The sequence below is a fragment of the Jaculus jaculus genome, chromosome 6, assembly GCF_020740685.1.
Source record: "Jaculus jaculus isolate mJacJac1 chromosome 6, mJacJac1.mat.Y.cur, whole genome shotgun sequence".
Taxonomy (NCBI): domain Eukaryota; kingdom Metazoa; phylum Chordata; class Mammalia; order Rodentia; family Dipodidae; genus Jaculus; species Jaculus jaculus.
The window spans coordinates 143,902,456-143,921,118 of NC_059107.1; the positions used below are offsets into that span (position 1 = coordinate 143,902,456).

The window sequence follows — 18,663 nt, forward strand, 5'->3', positions numbered from 1 at the left end:
GGAAAATGCAATTTAAGTAAATCACAAGGAAAAAATAATTTAGTTTCAATTTTTCTTTAGTACTTCTCACAAGAAGCTCAGGATTATAAATGTCTTAAACTGCTCTCTTTCTCTTTGTACACAGACAGTGCCAGAAAGAAACAAATTAAATGGACTTTACTTTAGAGATGGAAAGTGTCGCATTGACTACATTCTTGTGTACAGAAAGTCCAACCCCCAGACTGAAAAGAGAGAAGTATTTGAAAGAAATATTAGAGCAGAAGGATTACAGATGGAGAAAGAGGTAAATAGTTTGTTTAAATGAGAATACATACATATATATATATATATATATATATATATATATATATATATAGAGAGAGAGAGAGAGAGAGAGAGAGAGAGAGAGGAGTGTGTGTGTGTGTGTGTATATATATACATATATATATGTATATATATATGTATGTGTATAGATATATATGTATTCACATCAAGAATCAATTTTTAAAATTAGTAATTTGTCATGTCAACAAAATATTTCATTTGTTCAGTTTGCCAACCTTCATTATGGGAAATGCTTTAGTAATTAGATTTCTGAAATACAATTGACCTTCTAGAGTTTTTTAAAATACATGACTCATGGGCTGGACACATGGCTTAGTGATTCAGGGTGTTTGCTTGTGAAGCCTAAGGACCCAGGTTTGGTTCTCTAGAACCCACGTAAGCCAGATGCATATGGTAACACATGTGTCGGGAGTGCATTTGCAGTGGCTGGAGGCTCTAGCGTACCCATTTTCTCTCTCTCCCTCTCTATTTCTGTATCTCTCACAAACAAATATATAAAAATAAAATATTTCAAAAAAGAATAGATGACTCCTTGATAAGATAATCAAAGTATCCTGTTCCATTTAAATGGATTATCTCAAATTATTTACCTTGATAGAACTACAGCTGCTGCTGCTTCTCTGTGTGTGAATGGTGGGTTCGCCTCACTCATGGTGAAGAAACTTTTGAATGAAATGTAGTCATGACCTCATCATTTCAGAAAAATGGAACAAACTTGAGAAGAAACTAACTGGCTGCTTTGGCCAAAAACAGCTGCAACTTTCCAAATGAGTTCAGTGCTAACAGACATTCAGATTGTTTCCATCAGGCTCCCCACTCAAGAGTTCCCACACCAACAGTTGTCTGTCTCCCTCCCTGTCTTCTATGTGTGGGGTTTTGTAGAGCGGAGTGACGACGGCGCTGCCCCAGGACTCTGCTGACGGCCCACGGCTGGCTGGTCGTGCTCCTAGGAGAGCTGTGCCTGTGTGTGGTTCAAGCCCTTGTCAGCTGAGTTGTGTAACTCAGACTTTCTCCAGTGTATGAAACTGTGAGAGCTTTTTGTAATCAGAAAAACATACATATATTGACAAATTAATCTGTTTTCCTCTATCTCTCAATGATGGTGTCTAGATTGTTGATCTCAGAGCCCAGGTTTGACTGTTTCGAAGTATTGAAGATCTGAGGCATTTCATGTCTGCTTGTGTTATGCTCATCTGGGGAGACTTCAGATTACTGGGATTTTCCAAACTGGGTAGCTTCAGCCCTTGAATATTTGTCATACAGAAGCAGTGCTTTTTATGGACGATCTCCAACTTCTAACAAAAAAAGCTGGAAAATGGTGAGAAGAGCATTGCCTAAAGGAAATAGGGTCTAGTCTCAGGAAAGTAAGGTCATCTTGCTCAAAAGACTCTTAGCTGGAGATTTCACTGAGGCAATAAACAAAATTAAACATCGTACTTTGTCTTTCTGAGGGGTCCCAGTTGAGCATATCATTGATAAGTTTTGGTCTTAAGTTACTATTAAGAAAATTTTCTCTTTTCTGAACATAGCACATTAGTTAATTTGTTTATACTTAAAAAACTTATATTGTCCTTTAGTCTTTACTCCTAAGTGACAGAATTTTTATATGAAAAGAAGAAAGGTTTGAACATCAACATGACCTGAAATAATGAAATTCCATTCTGATTTCTTCAAAAATTTGATTCCCATCAAAATAGGTAGCTTTATCCAATTAATAAAAGATTTCTTTTTAATTAAAAAAAGCTTCATAACTATTCTTTCTATTCCTGAGGCATCTTCTGTAGAGATCTTTCCAGTCATATCACGAGTCACTCAGTCACACCGAAAAAGACTGAAACTTTTTCTAGATGGCATGCATTACTAAAGTGCTTACTGGCTTTCTGCTATCTGCAAAACCATCACTGGCACTGCCGATTCAGCTTTCAGAGGTGGTGCTGGCAGCTAAGGAATGTGCAGGACCATGGCACGTTAATCATGGTGTGGCAAGTGGACTGTCTGTGTGATTTGGTTGTATGTTGTTCATTCTGATCTGAAACCTGGAGCCTGGGGAGATGACTCATCACTTAAAGATGCTTACAAAGCCTGCTAGCCTGGATTCAACTCCCCAGCACCCCCACATAAAGCCAGATTTTACAAAAAGTGATCATGTATCTGTTCGTTTGCAGTGGCAAGAGAGTCTGGTATGCCCCCACACACACATGCAAATAAATGAATAATTTATTTAAAATGTCTATAGTTATTTCTTGTAAAAATGTTCGCAGCTGTCCATTGCATCAGAAAAATGGCAGGTGGAAAAGAGACATTATTATATAACAAAACTTCAAACAACAACCGTATCTAAGCATCTCCCTCTTTCCTCCAATTTTCTTCTCTGGGAAGCTGCTTTCTTACTTGTTCTTCTCCCCACAAGTTTCTTTACACTGTCAACATCCAGATTGTCCCCTTGCTGTAATCTTTTTCCAAGAAACCTCTGGCTTTGCCTGGCACCAGTCCTGCCCTGATGCCCACAGCCTTTGCATAAGTGCCACAATTTGTCTGTAGCTCACTCTTGCTCGTCTGCATCCTTATGCCCTCAGCCAACTCAGCAACAAAAGAGAGTCTTTCTTACTTAGGAGGTGGCAGGAAATGATGGATAAGTTAATTTTTCTCTGCCACCAATAATTAAAATATAATATCCTTCAGTGCAGTAATGAGAAAAATCTGTATTTGTATTTTGTTACCAGATTTGGGAACAACCAGCAGAAGTACTTGTGTTCTAAATCAAATCAAAAAGAGTTACCTTTTATAGAGCATAAAAATTAAAAAGTTTAGTTCAAGATGAAAAAGAAGAGAACCTCAGGTGTGAAACCAGCTACATCTAAAATGATTGAGGCTAAGTACATTTTATAAATGATTAGCATCTTCTTTGTGAGCATTGTAACATGATGTCTAATAATTATGAGAAACATATTTTACAGAGAGAGCTTTATGTTTCCAAATGGATAAAGACAGGCTCTGCTGTTCAGTTTAATATAGAAGAGTTTCTTATCTCTTTTAACATTGGATGTCAAGAAACACAATTAGGAGAACCCTTAGTACATGATAAAAATGAGGGCATAGTCAAATTATATCTTTTTTGAAAAAATTTCAATCTTTCTTAAAACCTTTGCCACAGCCTAATTAGTCAGTAAGTGCTTGCTTGCTGGCTTTGACATGGTGGCTCTTCAGTGTTTGATAACTATGGTTTCATATTAGCCCTGAAAATACAGTTGATAGCAAAACTCCCCATTAAAGCATCAAAACGTGCAAGTGAATTGCTTGTGTTTGTATCTGTCTACTTAATGTGATTCCTTTCTTAAAGTTAGTTACTAATGTGTTTTTTTTTTTTTTCATTTTCAGTTATTTGTAATTTGAGCTAGGAACATAACTCCACTGATACAGCACTTGCCTAGCATGAGGGCTTCTGTTTGATCCTCAGTACCTCATAAACCAGGCACAGTTACATGACTGCAATCCCAGACATTGGTAGGTAGCAGCAGGAGGATTGTAAGTTCAAGGTCATCTTTGGCTACATAGTAAGTCTGAAGCCAGACTGGGATAAGTGAGACCCAATCTTTAAAAAGTCACATGTGACTTCGTTATGTGCTTTTGAAATCATTTTCCTTCGTAATAGAGGTATCTTTTCTGTTTTATAAGTAAATTATCTTTTGGAATATTTGTGATGTGTAAGTAGCAGTTGTATTCATGAAGCACACCATAGTTCCTTCAGAATCATGTGGAATCCCGTCATTACAGTCATTACAAAATAATGAGAATTGTAGTCACCATGCCACCTGGATGTCAGTGAAATCATTCAGTGTTGATTGCACTGAGGAGCGAATAAAGGAGAGAGAAATTCTCACCTTGTTAGAAGTGCGAGCACAACATAAATAAGAAAATGCCAAATACCAGGAGAGGACAGGACAGCAGGACAGGAAAGGGCTCATGCTGTTCATCTGAGTAGTTGGAGGGAATGTTCTGCTTATAGGAATGTAGAAAAGAGTAGGTCCCCTCCCTCACTTGTTAAGTCTGGAACATCTCAGTGGAGAACTCAGTAGGATGGAAGAGTCTGGGATTTGAGAAGAGATCCAAGTTAGACACATACATACCTAGATAGGATTTCCAAGGGAATGACTGCAAATAGAAAGAGATCTTAAAGATTGTCAATGGGGCATCAGTGCTTCAGTGTATAGGGTAATGAGCCAAGGGGGGGAAATAACAAGACAGAGACAAAAGAGCTATGAAAGAAATTTTGAGAAAATGTTGCATGTAAAAATATATATATATATTTCAGGAGGAAGGAGCAGTAAATCATGCAAAATGGTCTTTGGCTTTGGATTCATAGATAAAATTATTATTATCATTTAAAATTTGGTAACTCTCAACTGTCTCGTCTTGCTTGAACCTTCTTAGGAGGAATATACATTGATGTTTCCCACTTGCTCATTTCATCCCAAGTGTTCTCTGCCTTCATCAGCTTCCAGATTCCCGTTCAATCCCAATTTTTCATCCCTTTATATGTTCTGCGGTGACATCCAAGGTTCGGAGCTCCGAAGCAATGAAGGAGACAGCATAAACTTCTCCTTTCCTGTACAATTGAAGCCACGATAGTGGCGGGCTGGGGAGATAGATGGCTCAACAGTTAGAGGTATTTGTATGAAAAGTTTGACAGCCTGGATTTGATTCCCCAGTATCCACATAAAGCCAGATGAACAAAGTAGTTATTGTGTCTGGATTGTGTTGGCCATAGCAAGAGAGCCTGGCACATTCATACTACTCACACTCTTAATGAATGAATGAATGGATGAATGAATGAATGAATGAATAAATAAATAAATAAATAAAATATTAACCAAAACTGTGGTAATGAGTGTGTAGGAGAAGAATCACGACAATTTGAACTACTCAAATTCCTGTCCTCTGGCACATTCTCATCTTGAAGGAAATTCAGATCTTCACTTAATAATCTCCATTTCTTTATGTGTCACACATGTGCATTACCAAAGGCCACAAGTTGGAAGGCAGAGGCAGGAGTATTAAGATAGCAGAGCAGAGGGAAGTTAACCGATTTTCTTCTGAACCTAAAAGCCCTAGAGGTGTGTTGAATGTCTTTCAGGATTCACTATTATCAGTACACATTAGCAGTAGTCTTTTTGTTGTTGTTGTTGCTAAATGTATCTTAGATGGAGTTTCTTAAACGACACAGAGCCTGAAGTGAGGATTCTTTCGAGAATGACTGAGTGTAGAAAATCTCAGCAGAAAGGGAAATGAAGAGCAGGAGAGAAAAGCTAAGCCAAGTAGCAGTCTCAGCTGAACATGACCTTCAGCCAGTAGGGAGGAACGGGCATAGAAGGTACACAACAGACCCGGGCCACCTTCAAGGCAAAGGGCCCCGGCAGTGACTGACTGAGGAGTGTGGAGGGGGCATGAGGTGTGTTTGTATCCAGCACTGTCGGGCAAGGCACCACCAGCATCCACTACCAGCATTAGCAGAGATTTTGCCAAATCCATGGAATTCAAACAGACCATTCAAAGATTCTGGCAATTGCACAGTTCATGAGGGAGGTGGTTACTACTGAGCATAAAAAAAAGAGCAAGAACAAGGCTGGGCAGATGGCTTAGCAGTTATGGCACTTGCCTGCAAAGCCTAAGGACCCAGGTTTGATTCCTCAAGACCCATGTAAACCAGATGCACAAAGTAGTGCATGCATGTGCACTTGCAGTGGCAGGAAGCCCTGGTGCACCCATTCTCTCTCTATCTGCCTCTTTCTCTCTAATGAATAAATAAATAACTTTTTTAAAAGAGCAAGAACAATACATATGGGCATTTGTCCTATGTTAATCTGCCATGTTTTCTTCTGAGTTTAGGATACTACTTCTTAAAGATTCCATAGTAGAACCACTTTGAAGCTAGAGACTGTATTTACCGGCCTTTTATCCTAAAGACTTACCTCAGTCTCAGGTTAGCTACAACAGTTTAAGTTTGATACAAAATATTGCAAATAGCTAATTTCTTTGGATATATCAAAAGAAATGCCAGTCAAGGGTCTTTCAGTATTAGAAGCATTTTGGTTTGGATTAGTTCTTTGTTGCAGGTCCATAGAATTTTAGGATGCTTAGCAGCATTCCCTTGCTTCTACGCAGAATTTGCCAGTAGAACCCAGAAAGGTTTCCCAGCTCTCACATGTCCCCTCTAGCAGGGACAGTGAAAGGGGTGAGTTCACCCTGGTTGACAATTATAGTTAGACATTTTATTATTAACATTAGTTTGTTGTGAAATACATGAGTTAGCCAGAAAAATTAATGGCATCATTCTACTCTTTCTTCCAGTGGGCCCACTGATTTAAACATTCTTGATATCACATTATTGAATGAGGAAAAAAAAAAAAAGAAAGCCTGTGAATTTTCAAAAAAAAAAATAAAAAGAGGGACCTGAGTTAAGATTAGGATTTAGGTTTGCTTATCATTTCATCACTTAATAAGTCATAATGGATTTTTAAATTTTTTAAACTTATTTATTTATTTTACTTAAGAGAAAGAGAGAGTGAGAGAATGGGTGTGCCAGGGCCTTCAGCCAGTACAAATGAACTCCAGATGCATGTGCCACCTTGAGCATCTGGCTTTTGTGTGTTCTGGGGACTCAAACCTGGCTCCACTAGCTTTGCAGGGAAACACCTTAGCCACTAAGCCGTCTCTTCAGCCCATGGGAAAGGCTTTTAAACTCTTGCCTAAGTTCCTTCATTTATTAAATAACGAATGCTCCTGTGAGGCTCTTATGAGGCTAATATAAGTTAATACATTCTCCTGTGCTTAGGCATCTGTGCCACGTATTAAGTACTCAATAACGGTCATTGATAAATAATAGTCATCAATGTAAGCCAGATGTACATGGTGATGCATGCGTCTAGAGTTTGTTTGCAGTGGCTAGAGGCCCAGGTGCACCCATTCTCTCTGCCTCTAACAAATAAATAATGAAAATTAAAAACATTTCTGTTGCTAGGTCAAAATGACCAAAAAGCTTACTCTAAATCAATACATATTTCAGATGACTCATGCCCAGTCCTTCACTCAAGACAGGACAAGTTAAAGGGAGGAAAAATATCCATTATACAAGTCATAGAGGAAGCACTGAAGTTACCTTATGAATGGTGATGGTGACTTCCCCTGAGCTCAATCTGAAAAGTCAGTCACAGTGGTCCACATTGAGTTTTTCCAATATAAAGAACATTTTACATTGCCATCATTATGCACCAAATGCCAGCATTCTATTGTGTCTGAAACTCATTGACGTCCTTCCTTTCTCATGTTATTTTTGTTCCTTTTTCATTTAATATTTTTCTGAAAATGATACAAAGTATATGTTGTGAATTGGCACTAATTAATTTGTGACTGGAGGGGTTTAAAAGCTTTGAAGCAATCTAGAGAACTGTAAATCCATCAACCTTGTCCCCTGTTTATGATCCTTGTGAGTAGAAAACCTGAAGAAGCTAAGCTGCAAGATGACTTTTGTTTATCCAGCCTGATGCTGTTGTTGCAAAAGTTCTAATACACCAAGTGCTGTCTCCTGAGGCCAGGGCCACAGCGTCCCTCACTCCTCTCTCTTCCTACTCAGATTCTAAAAGTAGTCAGTGGTAGCTGATGCCTCCCAATTGTTTTGTTTTTGCTTCCACTTTTTGAGAGAGCCATTCATTCATCTAATGTCAAATGAATATGTACTATTGTTGAGGGGGAAAAAAACTAGTGTGAAATATATAAAGACATCAAGTGTGATGAGTTCTATAGAGCACTATGCAGTGATGGTGGGGAGCACTGCTTCACTGGGAGATCAAGGAAAGTCTTCATGATAGTTGAGGGACTAGGCACAGAGACAAGCTGGCATTTGCATCCATCAGCCCAACTCTCCAAGGCAGTTGTGCACTGCCCCATGTTGTGTTTTGCCTTCCATATGAACATAGGACAAATCAGTGAAACGAAGAGGAAGGAAGGGGCTGTGGGAGGGGGGAGCTCCCCGCGCATGTCTGGGATCTCAGAGGCTGGAGGACTCTTACAGAGCACAGAGAGGAGGTAAACCAAATCCCAGGGTAGAGTGAGAACCTGGGATTACAGTCCCTTATTAACTTGTCCTTCACTGTTCATCAGTTCTGCGTCTACCCTGGGTGTTCCCTCTTCATTTCTGACTTCCCGTGTGTCCAGAGATCCCCCTCTGAAATTGTTCCCTAATGCCTCATTGTTTAGCCCCTCTTTCAGTTGCAATTATGCAGAATGGGAAAACAAACAAATAAACAATGAGCCACTCTGTCTTGCGAGGATGAAGTGTTTAATATGGACTATAACACTACTGAAAAGGCCATGGAACAGCAGTGAAAAAGCCATTTCCAGCTTCTTCTGCCTGAAACATGCCAGCAGAGAGACCCACAGCAACTCCTGCAGATGTCACAGTGTCAAACTGCAGCACAGACGATTCTCAAACACGTACTGGAGCCGCTTGGAACCGCCTATGCAGCTGCCTCCCTGGAAGTAAAACGGCCTTTCCCGCTCCACCTTTTCAGCTCTCACCCAAGCGTGCTTCATTGCTGATTCTAACCAAAAACCTCCCGGACGAGGAGATCCTTGAGAACGTAGCCCCAGCCTCTCCTTAGCAAAGAGGAGTGGGCCTTGGATGGGAGTGGCAGGTATGCCAAACTGACAGCCAACCACAAAGAGAACCATCAGCTCGCCTCCTAACAGAATTGACCGAACAGATGCCCCTTCACTCTAAGCTAGGTCTGCCCCATCTCTGCCTAACCCAACCGGCTTCGTATTGTAAGTCATAAACTCGCAAACCTGAGATGGGCACGGATGGATAAGTTGGCCACAGTCAAGTAGTCCCTCCTGACACCCACACCTTTGTTCTGATGCCAGCATTAGTCAATTGTCTTTTTTTCAAAGTAGAGATGAATTCACTGAATCCCAAACTTTAACACAAGTCTGCATAACACAATGCCCTGTTTGGGATTCAGGGGAAGGTAAAACAAGAAAGGCAAAAAAACAGTTCTTTGCCCACAGAGGAATTAAAGGAGGTTCCCTTCACCACCTCTTCAGTGTCAAGAGTATCATGTATGTTTCACATCTCTCTTATATTCCAGACCCCCTGCATGCACTGGAGATCCAAACCTGAATGAGTAACCTGGTTATCTATTGTGTAATAAACAATACAAGATTTGGGACTTAAAGCAACAGTCACTTATTTTGCTCTGTAGCTGAACAGGGCTGAGCAGAGACAGCTCTTCTCTCTGCTCCATGTGACATCACCTAGATTCCACACCACTAGGGCCAAGAGGAATCCCTGCATTGATGGCTGGGCTAGAACGTCAGCTGGACTCTTAGGATTTGGACTTCAGACCCTGGTTTCTTTCCATGTGGGCCTCTCACAGTGTTTGAGTTTTGCTGTGAGACAGAGGCTGGATTCTAAAGTAGATATATGGTCATTTCTAAACTGTTCCAAAAGCAGCTTCTTTGGCTGCTGTACATCATTGGTAAAGGCAGGATCAGAGAAATCGATCCCACAGATGCGTTGGCTGGTGATGTGGAGGCCATCACTGGACAATGCAGCCTGCCGTGCTAGGCAACACTATACTAACCACAATAGCAGACATGAGACATGAATATAGTCTGAAAAATTTTTTGTAGAAGCACTAAGGAAATTTGACGTCTTGTTTGGTGGGTTCAGGAAGCTTAAAGGAAATGATCTGGATGTGAAAGGAAGACCAGATACTTACCAACTAGAAAGGCTTGGCATTCCAGATAAAAAGCAACATGAAGCTTTTTACACAATGACCTTGAAATCGAGGCATACTGGCTCCTGTGTTCATTTGGCTTCTCCGTGGCACTGTGGATCCCAGAAGGACCATGCAGGTTTCCCCTCAGTGCCTGTCTTATCCCTTCATCTCGACCTTCACATTGCTTACATTCACTCAGCAGTTTCCTGTGACTATAATGCAGGTCAGATGTCATTGCTCTTCTAAGATATTTTTTAAACATTTTTATTTATTTATTTGACTAGAGAAAGAGGGAGAGATGGGCACACCAGGGCCCCTAGCGACTGCAAATGAACTCCGGATGCATGCGCCCTCCCCCCTTTGTGCATCTGGCTAAGGGGGGTCCTAGGAAATCGAACCTGGGTCCTTTGGCTTTGCAGGCAAATGCCTTAACCGCTAAGCCATCCCTCCAACCGCTCTTCTAATATTGAATGGCAGGGATTCAGTCCCTTCTTTCCCCTAAAGGTACTAGCGTGGTGTGGTGTCTTTTAGCTTCTTTACAGTCAAGTTCCTCTCATTGCACTACTGCTTTTTATTCACTTATTTTGTGCATGTGTGGTGTACAGGCATGTGTGTTCATATGTATGTGGGTACACATTTGTATGTGTGTGTGTGTTTGTAGGCTCAAGGTCAAAATTGAGGGTTTTCCACCTTTTTCATTGAGATACTGTGTCTCACTGAACCATGGGCTCACTGTTTCCACTAGTCTAGCTAGCCAGCTTGCACCTGAGGGGACATCCTATCTTCACCTTCCTTCTGAGTATTGGGATTAAAACGGGGCGCCACCGTGCCCTGAATTTACATGGGTGCTGGAGGTTGGAACTCAGCCCCTCACACTTGTGCAGCAAGTGTTTGAGCTGTCACCAGAGGCCACTAGACAGCTGTTTAAATAAAAATCAGCTCATCTGTAGGTTTCTTTCAGGAAAGGAGTTTGATCAAATCACCTATGGAGTTATCCTGACCTTGATGGTCTCCAGGGACGATGGTGTTTATTGCTCAGTGGCGTCCTTTGTCTTTCTGTCCCGCCCTCCATTCTCACTTTTTCGATACATGTCTAAATTAAAAAGAGCTTCACAGGAGACCAGGAGCGCAGCAGACGGAAGAATGAATGTGTGCTGCCTGTGATACCCTTGACCTTAGCATGCCAGCAGGCAGGAAAGAAAATTACACATGGTGAGACCTTATGCCCATTAGTGTTTCAGAAATGCATTATGTAGCCCCTGAAGGCCCCTCCTCCCCCTCAGTCGGAAGGCGCTTTGGCTCAGCTAGCAAATTATTTTGGATTGTACAGCAGTAAATCATTTCAGCACTCATTTGAAGCTACCTTGATTCAGGTTCTCAGACTCTAATCAGTGCCCATGGGTCTTCTGAAACCTAGTTCCTCAATCTGTGACTCATGGATAACATTGTAGTCATAAAAGGACAACCTGTTTGAGGCATGTGAAGTTTCTTCTGATTTCCAGAAGACGTTTCCCACCCCATTGTTTCCCACTGTGATAAAGGAAAAAATCTTGATTCCTTATAACACATAGTGCTACATTTGGTTGGCAAAATGGACATAAGCAATCAAATCAAAGTGTTGAATTTTAGTTTATAACTTTTTTATCTTCCCATCTGTATATGGCAAAGCTATACCTGAACCCCCATACAATAGTGTCTTAGGAAAAGGGGTTGTACCTAAACTCTTATGCACAGAGCTAATGCATGGAGCTGAAACTTTCCTTGTATGGGCTTAAATAGTCTAAGTGTCATTGGGAAGAATATTGACTATGATAATGAGCATGCCCATTAATCATCCCAAACATTTCTAAACCATCACTTCATTTCTCTCATGACTTTTCTGCAATGCTGTTTGTTGTTCATCATTAAGACCACTCTTGGGCATCTGAGGTCTATCACTCTTTTGTTCCTTTGATTTATTTGCCTGACAGAACCTTAACTTTGATGAAGCCTTGCTTCTTTATTTGCATCTGAATGGCCAAATGTTGCTGAAAACAATATACCAGCTGGGTTCACTTTAAATCAAAACCACAGTCTTAGATGGTACCAAGAATGAACAGGAAGGGTCTGGGGAGATGGCTTCGTGGTTAAAGGCATTTGTTTGCGAAGCCTGCAAGCCTGAGTTCCATTCTCCAGTACCCATGGAAAGCCAGATGCACAAAAGGGTCTCATAGGTCTGCAGTTCACTTAAGCATCAAGAGGTCCTGGTTTCTTCTCTTTCTTTCTCTGTCTTGCAAACAAATACATTTAAAAAAATTTTTTAAATAGAATGAGCAGGAAGCCTTGTAATCTTGCCTTTCCTCCTGCATAATTAACTTTCTGGTGAATTCCTTCTCTCTTTCCTTGCATCCCCCCCTCCTTCCCTTTCTTCCTTTGCTTCTGTCTTTCACTCATTCACTTGTCAATTTCAACAATTCCATATGCACATAGAACCTAGTGTGAGTCTAGAGACCTGGAAAACATCAGTTAACAACACCAAGAGCCCCACTCTTGTGGAGCTCACATTCTAGCGAGGGAACAGCGAGTGGAAACCATGGTGAGTGAGTAAGTGTTGTGGCATGCTAGAGGGTCATAAATGACATGGCAAAGAAAAGGTTAGAATGGAGTTTGGGTGAGGGTACTGCACAGGTACTGAAAGGATAGCCTATTTTGTTCCTTTATTTTATTTTTTTATTTATTTTTGCACATGTGCGTGTGTGTGTGCACTGGTGTGAAGGCCTTGGGTGTCATTCCTCAGGAAAGTCTTCCACCTTTTTTATGACAAGGTCACTCATTGGCTTGTAGCTTTCATAGTAGACTAAACTGACTAGCCATGAGCCTCAGTAATCCACCTGTCTCTACCTTCCCAGGGGTGGCATTATAGGCATGTACCACCATGCATTTTCATATGGATACTAGGGCCTGAACTCTGAGCCTCATGCTTACATAGCAAGCACTTTACTGATAGAGCCAATACTCCAGGCCCCAAGATAGTCATTTTAAAATAGGATGTTGGGTGGGGTGCATCAAAGGTGACATGTGACTGAAGCCAGAAACAACTGATGGAGAGTAACCTACTTTTATTTCACTTGTCCTCTGGACCCTCTTACCTCCTCACCATTTTTCTGCATTCCTCCCCAAGACTTTGATAACCTTGACTTTGATGGCAAATGTAAATAGTCAGTTGGGCTTTTCCAAAATGCCCCCATGCTCTCTGCCTCTCCTCTTCCTGTAGGCATGGAGGCCTGCCACTCTCCCTAGATCTCCCTCATGGCTCTTGATCCCATCCTATTGCATCTTCTCAAAGGCTTTGCTCTTTCAATTATTTTTTCCTTCTCTCTATCTCTCTCTATCTCTATCTCCTGCATCATCAATTAGCCTTTCTTCAGTCATAAAAAATGTGCTCCTGAAACTCATATTTTTTTGAGATAGCATCTCATTCTAGCCCAGGCTGACCTGGAATTCACTATGTAGTCTCAGGGTGGCCTCGAACTCATGGCAATCCTCCTATCAGTGCCTCCCGGGTGCTGGGATTAAAGGCATGTGCCACCATGCCCGCTTGAAACTCATAATTTAATAATAAAAATCCAGGGTTACAAAGATAGCTCAGTCAGTAAAGTGTTTTTTTTTTTTTTCTTTTTCCTTTTTTGGTTTTTCTAGGTAGGGTCTCTCTCTAGCCCAGGTTGACATGGAATTCACTACATAGTCTCCAGGTGGCCTTGAAGTCACAGCAAGTCTCCTATCTCTGTCTCCTGGGTGCTGGGATTAAAGATAGTAAAGTACTTTTTATGCAATACTGAGGATCCTCAGAGCCCCTGTAAATACTTATCATCATGGTTCAAGCCTGTCGTCCCAGCACTGGGGGGTTAGAATCAGCAGAATTCCCAAGGCCTGCTTTCTAGCTAAACTAGCCAGATCACTTAGCTCTGTGCTTAGTGAGACACTATGTCTCAATAAACAAGGTGGAGAGTGAGTACAGGAGATGCCTTGTGTCAGCCTCTGGCCTCCACATGCACATCAACCCATGTGTACACACATACACGCCTATGTGCCCCCTGCATGAATGTACATATATACATATATGCATATCACATATGCATGCAGAAAAAGAATAAAAATCCAATGACCCACAATCAAATAACCATTCCATTTCTCTTTTTCATCCCTGCGCCCCCCAAGAGAAAAACTTCTTGGAAGATTTTGTCCAGTGCCTGTGTCCATTTTCTTACTCCTTCACCATTCCACAGAAGCTATTTTTATAAAGATCATATAGAACCAAATCCAACAGTTTGGCCTTCCTTTTTGCCTTGCTGGCCTTACCAGGGGTGTGGTGGTTTGAATGTAAAGTGTCCCCCATAGCCCTGTGAGTTTGTCAGTAAACCTCATACTTAATTCCCAGCTGAAGCAGGTACGTATGTCACTGTGCGTGGGCCTTGGGATTTTGTAGCCTAGCCCAGGGAGCCAGTGCTAGTGTTACTAAAGCGACACGCTATCGTGGTGCCTGGCTTTGCGCCCTGACCATGTTTGCCTTGTCATGATGCAACTTTCCCTCAAAACTGCAAGCTGCAATCAACCCTCTCCTTCGATGAGCTGCTTCAGGTTGGTGTTACTTCTCTGTAATGATGAGGTAACTGCTAAGTGGCTTTCCTCACAGAGGGGCCACATCTTCTTGGCAAGACCTTCCTGTCTGTTTTAGAGATAATGTGTGCTCTCATGAATGTCCCCCTCCTTCATAGTGCCTTTCTCCACCTTCTTGCTCACCCTCCCTTTCTGTCTAATCTCTAAACACTAGGACACCTTAAGACTATATTGTATCACCTTTTCTGGTCTAGCTATCTGTGGCCTCATCCAGTCCCATAGATTTATATAGCTTCATTGTGTCACTCAAGACTCCAAGAAACAGGAATCACTTCTTGGCTATTTTGGATGGCGGGGGTTGTCTATGGAGACTGTTGTTCTTATAAGAGACGCAGGGTAACAGAAGTTTCACTCAGACACCTTCCCCTGGAGCAAGGCAAGATGAATGCCACACTAGTCTTCCAGGGTGGCCAGGGTCTCATGCTTCTCTGTGCATGGGAGACAACTGGGTTCCAGAAATAATGTTCTCATAACATTTCAAATACATTATATATGTAACATTACATATATTCCATATTAAAATAATGTTACTTATTATTCTGAGCATGTGTAGTTACATTGGCATGAACCCAATGAGAGATAAATATGAATTGAGGTACATTCATCAGTTTGATTTCTCTATGATGAAAAAACATAGAAGCCCAGTTTCTTGATAATTTTTTCATAACCTATAGGTAAAACCCCTTGGTGAAATATACTACATGGACTTCATGTAGCATCCTATCAGTAGAGTCAGCATCCCTCCAAGCAATATGTCAAAGAGGGATGACTTACTTTTTCAATTTCATTAGAAAGTAATTTCAAAAACAAATTACATCCTCACTAGTAATGGATAATAACTTTTCTGTCCTTTCTAGGCCTTTCTTGTTTCATGGCTTTTAGTTGCTACAGTTAACTAAGGGCATAATAACACATGGGCTATTGACTGGGTCCTAACTGTGAAGACTTGTCAGTGGGATGGTCATTTGTGGTAATAAAAAGCATAACAATGATGATACAGTTGTCCTGAAGTTCACCTTAATCCAATGCTGCACCCTGATGGTGTAGGAAGATGTTATGATGGTCTGACATAGGTGAAGGGCTTATGGAGATTGATGGATCAGAGCTGGCATGCCCTGATTCTAAAGTGACATTTAGTGCTGTGGAGGAGAGTGTCTCTAAATGGACACCAGGATAACTTGTTTATATCAAACTATTCATAATGATTGTGGTGTATTCTCTGTTGAACTATGAGTTCTATGAGACCTAGAATCATGTCTTAGCCTTTATGTTACAGATGTTGGCTCCAGCACAGTACCTGTGAACTAGGCAACATAATGTTGTAGTTAAGACTATTTTTAGCTGTTTTTTGAATAGCCTCTTGAGTGGCTGTACTGTGGTAAAGCAAACATTTGATTTATGTGGGGCACCTACAGCTTTACTAAGAAAGTGATGAAGAGAGGCAGTCTACTTCAGTGTGGGATAATTAATTATTATTCATTGCTTATACCTCCTCTTCCCATTGTCCTTATGGGTAGGTGTGGCTCTACATCTATTCTGTCCCATGGGCTGGACAGAGCTCTGTCTTCCCTCTGACAGAGAGTCCTTTGGAGTCATCAAAGTGAAATTATCTATGATGGAATGTAACATGAACAAGCAGAGATCTTTCTTTTCATAAGACCAGCCAATAGAAATAATGTCATTTAAAAATTTTTGAAGCCACATATAAAAAGTTAAAATTAAAGTTAAATTACCCTAATGGTACATTTACTTAATCCAGTTATTAACCCAGTAATGTAAAATATTTTGTTTACACATATAGCCAATATAGAAATGATTAAGCTATTTTATATTCAGCATATGTGTGTGTACACTAAATTTTCAACTCTCGTGTACACATGTCAATATAGATTAACTGTTTTTCACTTAAGTGACTAGTGCTACCATATTCATAGTTCTGCTATTTTATGTCACAGTTTTCTGGATGCTATTTGCTACTGTAGCATCCTAACTGCTACACAAAATATTGTTTTCTCTGAAAACTGGTACAATAAGTTTCCTAAAAAGGTGTAGGATCCTTAGGGATGTTGCAAAGTAACCAAGAACAAACATATTGCATCATATTAATTTTATTGCAACACAAGGACCTCTGATGAAAACTGAAGATTTATGTTTAGCTCATCATCGCTGAGGAGCTTCCTGGTCATCATGCCAAAGATAGCTTATCTTAGTTTATTATAATTTAGCCACAATGAAACCTTTATCGTGTCAAGAAGATCAATATTTTCCCATCTAATGATAGTGTTTTAACAAGATAATCAATAATACAAGAAGGCTACTCAAGATACTCAGAAGTCAGTTTAGGAAACATTTCTATTTTTCAGTGACTATGTGCTTAGTAACAAGCTATGTACTAGGAATACCATGGCAGAGAAGCTGTAAGTCTCATAAACCCAACAGTGAGATATATAATTAAGTCATCAATTAGCTAAGTTATAACCTTGTATTAATTTTCCATCATAGCAGGAATATCAAAGTATTTTGAAAGAGTCCACATTTATGCTCCCATAGTTTCTGAGGATCAGGAGTCTGGGTGCAGCTTAGCTGGGTCCTCTGATCAGGGTCCCTATAAGACTGTCTTTAGGTTATCAGCTAGAACTGCATTTCATTCTGGAGTTCTAGGTCCTTGTTTCATTATTTATTTCCTGTGGTTGTAGGATGACCCTTCCCTTTCTGTTGACTATCAACCAGGTACTGTTATCACCTCCTAGAGGCCATTCACAATTTTGTTCTCACAGGCACGCTTTCCACAGAAGTTTATTGCCTCAGAGCCAGTAGGAAATTCTCTTGTTCTGCTAGTCTGTCTTGTGAGGATATATCTGACTCGTTCAAGGTAATTCAGGACAATCTTTCTTCTGGTGAACTCATTGTCATCTGATTGGCATCCTAAACATAGGACCGATATCTCTTCTATTTATATCACCTCCCCACACTCAAGAGAGGCACTTATTCAGGCTGTCTACTTGGAGGACCATCTTAAAGTCTACCTTGCTCCAAAACTTGAGACTTGAAGGAAGAGGAATTTAGCAAGCAGAGTTCCAGCAGATGAGAAGCCACTTAGATTGTAAAGAGCTAGATTGTAAAGAGCTTGGCAATTGGAAAGCAGAAATAAACTCAGACCTGGGGGTGGGGAAGGAAGGTGGCACAAGATACAGAATGACAGCAGTATTGATTTTCTAGACAGCACCAGGAAACCATGAGCACAATGCACTTTTAAAGACATATCTGATGTCAATGGGAATGTATAGACAAGGCTGGAATGAGAGATCCCGGCTATGAGGCTGTTCCACATTCAAGGAGGCAGCTGACTGATGGTGACTTGGAGGATGGTGGCACTGGTGATAGAGAATGGGAGGCAGATTGAAGAGCAATGGAAAGGTAAACTCAGTAAGACTTGCTGAGTAACTGGATGTAGCATAAATTAAGTAAACCATGATTGCTAGACTTGAACCACTGGGTGAATATTTGTGCCAGGTCTCATGTCTGGTGCCATTGAGAAGAACAGCTTCCTCAGAGATGTGGATCTCTTTAAGCAGTCTGAGTCAGAAATGCCAGTAAGATATCCAAGGGGAGATACTGTTATCCTTTGGTGGGGATGATCTGGAACTTCAAGGAGTGCTCTGGCCCAAAGATATGAACCTCGGTGACATCAGATGACAATGAAAGCCTTTGGAAAGGAATGAGATTGTCTAGGGAAGACAGGTAAAATGAGACAAGAACTCAGATGGATTCCTTTGGGAATCCACATTAAAGGCTATTTCATAGCCCGTTTCTTTCCTGTGGCTTATGTGAATGTCATCTTCCATAGATAACTGTTTGGGCCATTTAGGACCAAAGACTTTTTCTCGATCAGGATACTGTGTGTGTG

The 18,663-nt window shown here is 40.8% G+C and overlaps 1 protein-coding gene across 6 annotated transcripts in view; it reads left to right on the forward strand.

Annotated features, from left to right (window-relative positions):
- The window catches only part of Ano4 (anoctamin 4), a 429,439-nt gene that overhangs the window by 253,780 nt on the left and 156,996 nt on the right, over positions 1–18,663 (forward strand). For all 6 annotated transcript variants that reach the window (XM_045153480.1, XM_045153481.1, XM_045153482.1 and 3 more), the window contains one exon: positions 125–283. In XM_045153480.1, coding sequence (XP_045009415.1) covers positions 125–283 — 159 coding nt within the window. The remainder of the gene's footprint in view (positions 1–124; positions 284–18,663) is intronic.